Source organism: Gastrolobium bilobum, unplaced genomic scaffold, assembly GCF_033153095.1.
Source record: "Gastrolobium bilobum isolate Gb01-03AN ecotype WA unplaced genomic scaffold, APGP_CSIRO_Gbil_v1 utg10606, whole genome shotgun sequence".
Lineage (NCBI taxonomy): Eukaryota > Viridiplantae > Streptophyta > Magnoliopsida > Fabales > Fabaceae > Gastrolobium > Gastrolobium bilobum.
The window spans coordinates 125,342-138,334 of NW_026897840.1; the positions used below are offsets into that span (position 1 = coordinate 125,342).

The 12,993-nt window shown below is 35.9% G+C and overlaps 2 protein-coding genes across 2 annotated transcripts in view; one reads left to right on the forward strand and one right to left on the reverse strand.

The window, feature by feature from the left end:
• The first annotated feature begins 67 nt into the window (after window positions 1–67).
• The window catches only part of LOC133310752 (rac-like GTP-binding protein RHO1), a 43,234-nt gene continuing 30,308 nt past the window's right edge, over window positions 68–12,993 (forward strand). The window contains exons 1-5 of the mRNA XM_061511733.1: window positions 68–590; window positions 2,076–2,282; window positions 2,468–2,673; window positions 3,064–3,287; window positions 4,306–5,068. Of these exons, the coding sequence (XP_061367717.1) occupies window positions 68–590; window positions 2,076–2,282; window positions 2,468–2,673; window positions 3,064–3,287; window positions 4,306–5,068 (1,923 nt within the window). The remainder of the gene's footprint in view (window positions 591–2,075; window positions 2,283–2,467; window positions 2,674–3,063; window positions 3,288–4,305; window positions 5,069–12,993) is intronic.
• On the reverse strand, window positions 6,164–8,659 carry LOC133310770 (L10-interacting MYB domain-containing protein-like). The gene is made up of 3 exons (XM_061511758.1): window positions 8,526–8,659; window positions 7,134–7,487; window positions 6,164–6,753 (listed from the first exon to the last, which is right to left on the reverse strand). The coding sequence occupies exons 2-3, from the start codon at window positions 7,485–7,487 to the stop codon at window positions 6,205–6,207; spliced, it is 903 nt and encodes a 300-aa protein (XP_061367742.1). The 5' UTR covers window positions 8,526–8,659; the 3' UTR covers window positions 6,164–6,204.

Genomic DNA, 12,993 nt, shown 5'->3' on the forward strand with positions numbered 1-12,993 from the left:
ACGAGCTTTATTCTTCTACAGAAGCAAGGTGATCTTGTTCCTAGCAAGGCAGGAACAAAAAGACAAGATGGGTTGCTGCCATTCCAGAATAGAGAGAGAAGAAACTGTGTCACAATGCAAGGCCAGGAAGCGTTACATGAAACAGTTTGTGCAAGCAAGACACGCTTTTTCTGCTGCGCATGTTATGTACATTCGGTCTCTTCGTGCAACTGGCTCTGCTTTGTTTCAGTTTGCAAATGCTGAAACCGCCGTCAACCACCACCACTACCACCACTACCACCACCACCATAACCACCATCTTCCTCCGGAGCCTCAGCCCATTCTCCCTTCACCGCCGCCGCGAACCCCGACCCCAATGCCACCTCCTCCGCCGCCTCCGATGAGTCCAAGTTCAGATACTTGGACATCGGTGACTGCCTCCCCCGCTCTTCCTCCGCCGCCGCCACCTCCGCCGCCGATGTCTTCCTCCGCCTGGGATTTCTGGGACCCGTTCATGCAGGCCCCACCTCCTCCGCCTTCAAGGTCCGCGACAGAGGAAGAGTGGGAAGCGACGACCACCACGGGTTCTGAGGTGGTGGTCTGTGTGTGTGTGTGTGTGTGTGTGTGTGTGTGTGTGTGTGTGTGTGTGTGTGTGTGTGTGTGTGTGTGTGTGTGTGTGTGTGTGTGTGTGTGTGTGTGTGTGTGTGTGTGTGTGTGTGTGTGTGTGTGTGTGTGTGTGTGTGTGTGTGTGTGTGTGTGTGTGTGTGTGTGTGTGTGTGTGTGTGTGTGTGTGTGTGTGTGTGTGTGTGTGTGTGTGTGTGTGTGTGTGTGTGTGTGTGTGTGTGTGTGTGTGTGTGTGTGTGTGTGTGTGTGTGTGTGTGTGTGTGTGTGTGTGTGTGTGTGTGTGTGTGTGTGTGTGTGTGTGTGTGTGTGTGTGTGTGTGTGTGTGTGTGTGTGTGTGTGTGTGTGTGTGTGTGTGTGTGTGTGTGTGTGTGTGTGTGTGTGTGTGTGTGTGTGTGTGTGTGTGTGTGTGTGTTGTGTGTGTGTGTGTGTGTGTGTGTGTGTGTGTGTGTGTGTGTGTGTGTGTGTGTGTGTGTGTGTGTGTGTGTGTGTGTGTGTGTGTGTGTGTGTGTGTGTGTGTGTGTGTGTGTGTGTGTGTGTGTGTGTGTGTGTGTGTGTGTGTGTGTGTGTGTGTGTGTGTGTGTGTGGGTGTGTGTGTGTGTGTGTGTGTGTGTGTGTGTGTGTGTGTGTGTGTGTGTGTGTGTGTGTGTGTGTGTGTGTGTGTGTGTGTGTGTGTGTGTGTGTGTGTGTGTGTGTGTGTGTGTGTGTGTGTGTGTGTGTGTGTGTGTGTGTGTGTGTGTGTGTGTGTGTGTGTGTGTGTGTGTGTGTGTGTGTGTGTGTGTGTGTGTGTGTGTGTGTGTGTGTGTGTGTGTGTGTGTGTGTGTGTGTGTGTGTGTGTGTGTGTGTGTGTGTGTGTGTGTGTGTGTGTGTGTGTGTGTGTGTGTGTGTGTGTGTGTGTGTGTGTGTGTGTGTGTGTGTGTGTGTGTGTGTGTGTGTGTGTGTGTGTGTGTGTGTGTGTGTGTGTGTGTGTGTGTGTGTGTGTGTGTGTGTGTGTGTGTGTGTGTGTGTGTGTGTGTGTGTGTGTGTGTGTGTGTGTGTGTGTGTGTGTGTGTGTGTGTGTGTGTGTGTGTGTGTGTGTGTGTGTGTGTGTGTGTGTGTGTGTGTGTGTGTGTGTGTGTGTGTGTGTGTGTGTGTGTGTGTGTGTGTGTGTGTGTGTGTGTGTGTGTGTGTGTGTGTGTGTGTGTGTGTGTGTGTGTGTGTGTGTGTGTGTGTGTGTGTGTGTGGTGTGTGTGTGTGTGTGTGTGTGTGTGTGTGTGTGTGTGTGTGTGTGTGTGTGTGTGTGTGTGTGTGTGTGTGTGTGTGTGTGTGTGTGTGTGTGTGTGTGTGTGTGTGTGTGTGTGTGTGTGTGTGTGTGTGTGTGTGTGTGTGTGTGTGTGTGTGTGTGTGTGTGTGTGTGTGTGTGTGTGTGTGTGTGTGTGTGTGTGTGTGTGTGTGTGTGTGTGTGTGTGTGTGTGTGTGTGTGTGTGTGTGTGTGTGTGTGACGGCTCCGCCGTCTGTGATTAGCAGGTTTTCCAAGCAAACCCCTAGTGAGCTTGCAATGGTGGTGTCAAGGAACACCAAAGATCTGGTTGAAGTTATCAAAGAGCTTGATGACTATTTTCTCAAAGCTGCTGATGCTGGTGCTCATGTCTCGTTGCTTCTAGAAGTTCCAAGCTCTGGCTTTTCTGATCAAAGTAAAGCAAGTAAGACTCAGATTCATGTAACAAATTTCGGGTTGCTTTTTGTGGAGTGTGAACATCTTTGAAATGTGCATCTTATAATTTGTTCTTCACACTTTAATATGTTCTATGTTGTTCAACATTCAAGTTTGTGTTTTTCTTGACCTTTTTTGAATTTTGAAGGTTGTGTTTGTACCTGTTGATTGTAGGTAAAGTGTACAGCTATGGATGGAGTCTGAGTCCATCGTTGTGGGCATGGGGTTCGAGTCCAAAACTGAACGGATTTGGCAAGCTGGCTGAGGGAACTCCGGTTTCTGTTGGTAATTTTGGGGCTAATGGTGTTGGAAGTGGTGGCCATTGCTCCACTGTGGAGAGGCTATATGCGTGGGAGAAGAAATTGTACCAAGAGGTCAAGGTGTGTAGCTTTTTTCTGAGATTCCTTAGAGGATGATAATAATTAAAAGAAAAAGAAAAGGGAAATAAAGGTTGAAGAAGATTTCCCTTTTTGTGGGTACAAATTTGATGTGGGTCTGGTGAAGAAGTCTTGTTCTTTACAATTAATATTCTGTGGATGCTATGATTTTCTAGTAGTGGTCATGTGTTCATTTACTTAGTTTTAGTTCAATTTTGCATTTCCCTCATCTTTTGGAGTCCGTAGAGCTAGACCGAATTAAGAAAACTTCTAATATCAAAATCATTTGAAGAGGAAATCCCACCTTTTTATTTTATTAGATTCATTAGGTGACTTGATAATTCCCATTAATCGTTGCTTACCTTCTTGTTAATATTCTTTGGTTGGTTTAAGAATGCTAAGACTATAAAGATGGAGCATGAGAAGAAGGTGGCACTGCTAAGGAAGCTAGAGATGAAGAGGGCTGACTATGTGAAGACAGAGAAGACAAAGAAAGAGGTCGAGAAAACAGAATCACAAATGATGGTTGCTTCCCAGGCCATCGATAGTACATCTGCTGAAATAATCAAATTAAGGGAGATAGAGCTCTACCCTCAACTCATTGAGCTTGTCAAAGGGTTAGTCTTCTCATTTTCTGTACTTCATTTTAGGGTCCACTTAAATTTTATACATATCTTTGCGTCACAAATGGGATGATCATAAGGTAAAAGGCAAAGCTCTCTAGCAATAGTAGAAAATAGTAGCATATTAGCAACTGAGGCTTAAAGCAGAGATTGCATTTTTGTTTGGTTGGAAGTGGAGAAAGCTACATTGAAACATGCATCAGCCCTGGAAGCTCTCTTTTGCTACAGGGGATTAAGTTACAGCTTCTTTATTTATGTAGCGGAGTGGAAGTCAACTGCTACAAACTGTGTCTACATACGTAGTATCAGTAACAGTAGAAAATATTGCTTTTTACTTTTACTGAGATAACTATGTGCTCCTCACTTGTTTTTGGCGAAGACAATGCTGACCACCACCCTTGACCGTGTGAAGTACAATCTGTACGACCAGAATCTCATTTTTTTTATCAAGTGGATTTCCTTAGGATCAGGGCTTATTGCTTGTAAACCTCTTTTTCTTGGGGTTCAAACTTCAAAATGTGCCCCTGGTCTTTTTGTTCAAAGTGTGCCCTTGTCTTTGGACTAGACATTATTGTAGCACACTTTGTTTGTACCATATAATTTTCATAAAGGTACATGATGGGATGTTATGGACCCCGCATGAGGGTTCTTATCTGTCTGTTTTCTGTTTATGAATAATGATATCCTTTTTCTATTGCTTTGATAACTCGTACAATATACATACAGTTTAGGGACTGGTTGAAAAAAGCAGTACTCTATGTTGGGGACAGGCAACAACTGTAGCTATAATTTGACTCTTTTCAAATGGTTTAAAATTTAAAATCTTGGATGGCCATTTTAATTTTATTGAATTCCTGGCTTGAATTATTGTTGCTTCTGATTTGCTAACAGAATGTGTACCACCATATCTAACCCGCTGGATTAATCATTGACAGTGACATTTCAAAGTAGTCTATGTTTTATTTAAATGACATTAGTCTCACTCAGAATTGTGTGTTTGTTATGTTGGTAGATTGATGTGCATGTGGAGAAGCATGTACGAGTGCCATCAAGTCCAAAAGCACATAGTTCAGCAGCTGGAATACATCAACACTATACCATCAAATAACCCAACATCTGAGATTCATAGACAATCAACTCTTCAGCTGGAGCTTGAAGTACAACAATGGCACCAATCCTTCTGCAACCTCTTCAAGGCCCACAGGGATTATATCCAATCCCTCACAAGTTGGCTAAGGCTTAGCCTTTTCCAGTTTAACCGAAACCCTTTGAACAGAACCACTGAGGAGTCAAAGATATACTCCCTCTGTGAAGAATGGCACCTTGCTGTTGACCGTATTCCAGACAAGGTGGCATCTGAAGGAATCAAAAGCTTGTTGACAGTGATTCATGCCATTGTAGTGCAACAGACAGAGGAGCATAAACAAAAGAAGAAGTCAGATTCTGCATTTAAAGAGCTTGAGAAGAAGGTGGTTCAACTTCGATCCTTGGAGTGCAAATATGGTCCATACTCCATGCGAGAATCCTCTGGCACCATGCGAAACAAGGACCCCGTCGCCGAGAAGCGTGCTAAGGTGGAAGCTTTGAGAGCAAAGGCAGAGGAAGAGAAGACCAAACATGAGAAGTTAGTGAGTGTAACACGGGCAATGACACTGAATAACCTGCAAATGGGTTGCCCACATGTTTTTCAAGGGATTGTTGGGTTTTCAAGTGTGTGCATGGAGGTTTTTGAGTCGGTACACAACAAAGCCAAAGTTATTGAGCAGGAGCATGACGTGAAGAGAATATTACAGTAGGAGAATTGACCTGGATCTGTATAGATGATCACCCTTGCCCATATATAGATTGTATTTACACTCAGTTATATCATGAACCATGGTATCTGATAGGAGAATGGAAAAGTGCAATCTAATTCACTTTTTTTTCTTTTGGTAAGACTCAGATAAGTTTGGTGTAGAATCATCGTTCCAGTTGAAGAAGCTGCCAACTTGCTAGTTCAGAAAGCTAGGAAGCACTTAGCTTGGAGTTTCTCTTGGTTTCGTTATATTACTGTTAATATAATTACATATAGTTAAGAAATTTTGATAATTAGGGGAGGGGAAAGTTTGTAACGAGTTTGAACTTTCTTCTAAGGTATGGTTCCATTTAATGTAACGTTTCCTTAGGTATTCTTCTAAGTCAAGGCGTTCTCAAATAATTTTTAACACAAAAAAAAAAAAAAAAAAAAAAAAGGCAAAAGAGAACAAATTAAAAAAAATTTGCTCCTGTCCTGTTCACACGTTTCCTGCTTGGAGTATTTTTGTTGCATTTATACGTAAACCTAAAATTTTATCATCGAACTGAAATTTAACTTATTACAAGGACTTACGACCAAACTCTACGTAATGTAATACAATTTAATAGTCTTAAATTCCTTTAATAGATATTAAATAGTCATAATGATTCTTTTAAGATGATGAAGCGCAAATGTTAAGGTTGTTACTTGTGATTAATAGATCACAGGTACGAGTTTAGGAAACAGTTTTCTCCCAAAAATGCAAGGATAAGTGAGGGAGTTTTATGCATGACGTAGGCACTCAATGATCTTTTTAAATACTTATTTTCAATAAAGTGCACGAATATATTATCCCGATTGTTTCTGGATGTGACGGTTCCGCATATTTCGTTGTCAGATTTCAGCTGAAGTTGAGCTTAATATGTTTTTCAGCAATTTGGAGAAATCAGTTTGTTGTATGGAATAGATCAACTTTGATATCATTACGGTAGCATGTATTGGTGCCATGCATACATTAATATTTTAACACAAACTTTACGAAGTAATGTGATATGAATGAGATTATATAATCAAAGTTTGTGAATAATTAGTACCTACGGATCAAACTGTGACCAAAGGAGATCTTTTCCTCTTTTTTCAACCAATACTATTGGATGCAACAGCACACTTGCCACGCAACCAAGTCAAACGTTTATCCTTTTTGAGAGACAAAAATATCTCCCTGACATTAGGTTTGTTGAACAGATCTAAAGCAGCAAAATATAGTTGTTGATCAATATCTTGCATCAAATCCAAGTCCTTAATACAGTCAGCCATGCTATATCTAGCATTATGTTGCTCTATGGCAGCTGCCCTCATCTTAGAAGCAGATGCCATCTCCAATATGGCTTTTGCAATAGCATCATCGATTCCTTTACGCCCTCTTTTGCGGTTACAGGTTGCAGTAGGTGTAGTAGGTTGAACTGTTAGAGGGTCATTAGCATCTTCCTCATCCTGGGATCCAGATGAGGACTCCTCTTGGTGCGTGCTCAAGAGCTCTGAACAAGGAGTTCTAGATGTATGTTCACCCTCAAATGCAACTAAATATTCATGCTTGCCATTAGTTGCTGGCTCAGAGAATATTGTGCATAGCTCCTTAAAGATTGGGCAGCCACAGCTTTTTACAGTCTCAGCATCAGGATGTTTCTGTAATTTCAAAGAGTTAATCAAGTATTTTTATAAAGAACAAAAAACACCTCCTGCCTGAGTTCAACGGAACTCCAATCCTGCAGGCTATAATAGAAACTAATAGAGTTTCACTCCAGAGACTTATGCCACGGCATTCTCAAGAGTTACATAATAAACATAACTTATTCCACATTCTTATCACCAAAAAGAAAAAATGTAAAGCAAGCTTTGGTGTGAAAAATTCAAAAGCAGATTTTTCATATAAAGCATCCATGACTTTTTAAACTCATTTTTAAGGGAAGACCAAACTGACCATATGTTCAAAAGTTTCCTCCTTAAGCAGGGCCATTTCTTGGTATTTAATTAATAATAACAGAACATAAGATGAAGGAACATACCTTTATGTATTCAACCCAAATTTCATCATTTGCCGTGATAGATCCCGTGGCTTCATCCCAAATAAAGTCACTTTGATCAAGAATGGACTTTACAGTTGCATACTGTCTTCTCAAGACTGAATATCGGTTTTTGAGTTGCTCCTTGTCCCATTTCAGACCAGTTTTGTTGTAAAATTCATCACAAATATATTTCCATGCTTTCTTATTGAATAAATTGTTATGTTTATTCCCTTTATGTACTTGGTCAACCATCAGCTCTGCAAGTATCTTAGTGATTGATGTCGTCCACCTAGCCCTTGACTGTTCCTGCTGTTGAGTTTCTAGTCTTCTTGATCTCGTAACTTGGCCTGCCATCTATAACAAATGAAAGTGCTTGATAAAGCGGGGTATAAAGCCGTACACACACAGAGAGAGAATAGTCATAACAGGAGTGGTTTCTAGTCTTTGGCCTTAGGATTCTTGTTGACTGTGGCTAACAATAATGAAAGGAGTGCAAGGCAAGAACAAATAACAGAAAATATAAATAAAACTAGTCTATGATGAATCATGTGTGGGTGCATAAAACTAATAAACAGACAAGAAAAGAAAAAAATTCCCATTCAGGCCCCAAAGAAACATAGTTTGTATACAATAACTAGTAGCCATATTGCAGAACTCAACCACAAGGAACTCAAAAATCTGGCAACAAAAGGACACAACATATAAAAAGAAAGAAAAAAAAGCCAGGGTGGCTCGAAACTCAAAGAAGAATATAGACTAGATATTTACCAGAACTAAGGAGACGAAAGAATATAAACAGCAAATCAATTCTCCAACTGAAGGAAGCAGTGATAAATATTAAACAAAATTTATTGACACCAAAAAAGCAAACCTATATCAATCAAAAAGCCAAAATTTCCACTCACTCTACTTCTACATCTATAGTTCAAGGCAACAACTAAAGAAACATCTTGTATGGACTATGGAGGCAAAATAAGCTTAAAGGTAAGCTAGTCATAGCCCATGAAAATCCCTGGGATCTTGATATGCAGTTGAGAACTCTTCGTGCATACAGTGATGAATGAAAAAGTTCACTAAATACAAAACCTACCCACACACAATAAATTAGGGAATTGTTTGCACCGGTGAAATGGGCATTATAGCAGGCACAGATTTTTGGTACTAGGAGGACATACCAAAACCTCCAAAATCAAATAAAACCCAAATAGCATGAAAGGGAAAAGTCATAAACTTTATATCATTCAGAATCAGGGGAAGCAGATTCATCTCAACTCAGGCATTCTATGTTGGTGGAATCATCATTTCAAAGAAGTTGATTCAAGACAATTACACTTTTTTTTTAACCTTGTGGAAAACCCTGAAGCAAAGGGAAGAAAGTAAATTTAAATTTACCTGAGGGGACGTTTGGTAGAGGAAAAACACCGATCTCTTCGATTAGGATTGATCCTTCGATGAGATTACAACAAGGGGAAGAAGAACATATAATCCTTGAAAACGGACCTCGTTTGGCAACGAAGGAAAGTAAACCCTTTGCTGATTAGTTTTAGTTATGAGTATTTTAAATAATCTTTTTCGTGTGAATTAATTAAATTTAATCTTAATTGATTGTATTTATTCATATTTTAAACAGAAATATTTCTGTGCAGATAAGTTATCTGTATTTACTTTTAAAATAACGTCATTTTGAAATTAACAAAAATTAAAAATTATAATTATAAAGATTAAAATAACCCCAAAATAAATTAGAATTATAAAAATATCATGATTTCTGTTTTAAAATTATGTTTTTTTAGACTTACTGCAGATAACTTATCTGTAAAAATTGCAGAAAAAACTAACCTTATTTTAAATTATCGTCAATTAAATTTAATCTTTTTCATGTGAATTGGTTTGTCTTTGTAACATTTTCATTATGAGTAGTTTTTTTGTTGATTTGTTAGCCTTCCTGTTTTGTTCATATCAATTCATTATGAAATGAAACAAATGTCCTTAAATTTGTATCGCCTTATTGTACACCTGTATAATGTATTGATGAAGAATCCTACTGACATGGCACCAAATAACTTAGATGTAAATTGTTTTTTTTTTTCCTTTTCTTAGATGTATTTAACTATATATTTCTATTTCTCTAACATTTTCTCACCTTTTCCGTTCAATATTTGCATAAACATTGGATATTCCCATCAGTTACAGTTATGCTATGTGTTACAAGTTTTTTTAGTGAAGGGGAAACGATGGCAAAGGAATAAAAGGAAAAGAGAAATTTATGGGATATTTGACATTCAAAAGCAGTTTTTTGATTTTGCAAAAATAATTTTGAAAATTATAATAATTTTAGTTTTTGGAAAGAGTGTTTGTCATTTTTTATTTTTTTTTGATAACATGAGTGTTTATCATTTTAAATGTCATAAAATTATGTGAGAGAGATAGACACCAGAAAATATTTTTTTATTTAAAATTTAAATTAAAAAAAACCATTCACTTTCTCTTCCATAATTTTTATTTCTTGTATCTATCTCTCTCAAAATGACATAACTTATGTTATTTAAAATGACAAACACCAACCCTTAGTTTTTATATTCAAATTTAGAGAAATATTTTCAAGCTCGAGGAGTACTCTCTGCTCCTTTTATTAAAAAATAACACTTTTACATTATCTTTATCTTTGTATTTATTTTCACTCATATCCCATTTTTTTTTATTTTTTAGAAGGGATCATTTATATTTATTTTCACGCATATAACACTTTTTTTTTTTCCTTTTGAGAGGGACCATGTGCTCCTAGAGCATAGAAAAAGTTCTCCAAATTTAGAGAACATGGGCCAATTTGATCGTACTTTTTTTCTCTTAAAAATGTTTTATAAAATAATTAATAAAATAAGTGTTTTTTATATATATTTTTAAAATTAAAAATCAAAATACAAAATAAAAACAACTGAATGGCCTGTTTGAATTCTGTTTTCAAAAATATTTTTTCTAATTTTCAGAGTAAAAAATTAAGAAAACATATTTAATAAGGATATTTTATAAAAATAATTTTAAAAATTATAATTATTTTTTAGTTTTTAAAATCAATTATAGAGAATATAAGTATATAACAGACCTTATCGTATAGTTTTGATTTAAAAAAGGGAAAAGTATTTCTCCGGTCACTGGAGATAAAACTATCTTCAGTGAGTTCAAAACGACGTCGCTTTGAAATTATAAGATTAAAAATTATAATGATAAAGACTAATATAGCCCTGCAATATATTAAAATTATAAAAATACTTTAATTTCCGTCACAAAACGATGTCGTTTTGGACTCACCGAAGATAACGTATCTACACTCACTGGAGAAATCTTTTACCCTTTTAAAAATTACAAAATAAGCAGTTATAATTTTTACAAAACAAACGTCTTTAAACAAGTTTTTTGTTTTTTTAAGTTTTTTCTGTTTTAAAAATTATTTTTCAAAATAGAATTAAAAAGATGCACTTGATCGTAGGCAATAGGCATCTACTATGACCATACTTGACATTAGAGGTGAAAGTGAGCTAGGTCGACTTACGGGGGCCTGCGGCCTAGCCTATATCAGGTCGAGCTTGACCTATTAATCATTTGGTCTAAGATGATAGGCTTTTTTTACATGTTGGGCCTATAAGCCTACAGGCCAGCCTATATCATATTATTTTTTTAAATAAAATAAAATAAAATTATTCATAGTAGTACCAAATGATGATAATTCACTTGGTGCATGTGAGTTAAGTAGGTGGTGGAAGAACCTAGGTTCGTTTCCTCACCAATACTATCCTTGAGAGTGGCATAACATCTGTGTCAATCTCTACAGTACAATCAGAATCAACATTTAGTGCTGGAGGAAGAGTTATTGATACCTATCGTTCTAACTTGGCTAAAGATACCATCCAAACTTTAATATATGACGAAGATTGGCTACGTAATAGGTATGACTTGAAGAAAAAACAAAAAAATATAATTTTAATCAATTGAAATTATTTTATAATTTAATTATATTCGATTAAATTTTAATAGAAATTTGACTTTATTTTTTATGTAGAAGGAACCAACATCTTAGCATGTGAGATTGCCTATATGAATCTATTAAAAGATTTTTTGTTTCTTAATCTTAATTTTTTTTTGTTTCTATTCTTTATTCTTGTTTTTTGTTTTCTAAATTTACAAATTGTTTGCAACTTATATAATCTTGGAATTGTATTTGCAGGGGAGAGAAAATGAAAATAAATTTTTGGCTACTACAAGGATCATGATGTGTTTGTTGGATTTATGTAGTTATTTTAATTTACATAGCATAGATTTATTTGTTGGATCTGATGAAATATATGTTATTTAGTTTGAGCATTTTGCTTTTGAAAGTGACTTAAATGCATATTGTGATGAGTTTTGTTGTAATTCATGGTTCTATTTGGACGTTGAAATTGTGATTTTTGTTTTAGCAATAGGATTTGAGTATTTTTTGAAGTTGATTAATGGTTCTGCTTGGAAATTAAAAATTAACAGGCTAACAGCTCAAGTCAGGCCATTTTTTTTTTTTTTTTATAAACGGGTCAAGCCAGACTAACAGTTAGACTCGTACTAGGCTCGGGTCAAGCCAAATTATAATTTTTTGGATAGACTTGAGCTTTTCGGGACAAAGCTCGGCCCAGTCCAACTCACTTTCACCCCTACTTGACATCCGATGAGAACTCAACTCTTCACTAGCAAAGGAATAAATGCCTCAAAGCCTCTTTAGATTCTCTATTTTTTTTAATGAAGAAGCTATTTTTTAGTTGAAGCTAAAAAAAAAGAGCTTAATAGAAAAATAAAAAGTTATTTGGTGATTATATAAATATTTTAATTTAAAAAGTTACTTAAAAACACACATTTTAAGAAAAGCTCCTCTCTCTATATATCTATATCACTCTTCATTTCAAAAAAATTCGTAATAGCATATAGTTCAAGAAAAGTAGACAAGAGCTTAAAAAAAATTTCTCTTTGGAGTTTTTGGTTATTAATTTTTTCTTTATTATAAAAAAAAATTATTATAATTTTTTTTTTCAAATTTTATTTGGCCTATAAAAAAAAAACTAAAAATAAGATGATATAAACATGTACTAAACATCTTGTACAATGGAATATCACGAATAAGCGTCAAATTTTAAGAATGGTGAGAAACATGACATCAGCATGTAGGCACAAAAAGTAATATGTCACGTGGCTGTTAAATGTTAAGGGAAAAATGTTTCTGCAGTTAATGCAGATAAGTTTTCTGTATTTATTTCTAAAACGACGTCGTTTTAGTATTAAAATCTTAAAAAATTATAAATATAAAGACTATTATAACCTTAAAATAAATAAAATTACAAAAATACCATGATTTCCGTCCAAAACGACATCGAATTGGGCTTACTGCAGATAACTTATCTGCAGTAACTGCAGAAAAAGCGAACCCAAATGTTAATTATGAAAACCATTTTACAGTTGCTGCTTGCAAGGTCTTTAGCTAAATAGTCAAGGAGAGGTCTTCCGGTACAATGAGTGTATTTATTTCCTTGCATAAAATAATGGGTTCATTTTTTCTATATTCAATATAGGTAATTTATTTATATTGAGTCCAAAATGATGTCGTTTTGAGATGGAAATTAAATTTTTTTTATAATTATAATTTATTTTAAGGTTATAATAGTCTTTTTCATTATAATTTTTTAATTTTTCGATCCAAAACAATGTCGTTTTAGTATAAATAACTTATCTACATTCACTTTAAAAAAATTAAAGCCTAAAATAATATATATAAAAAAGTTAAAATGGATAAAATGTACCTATTTTAATAAATGGGTGTACCGAATATTAAAATACTACG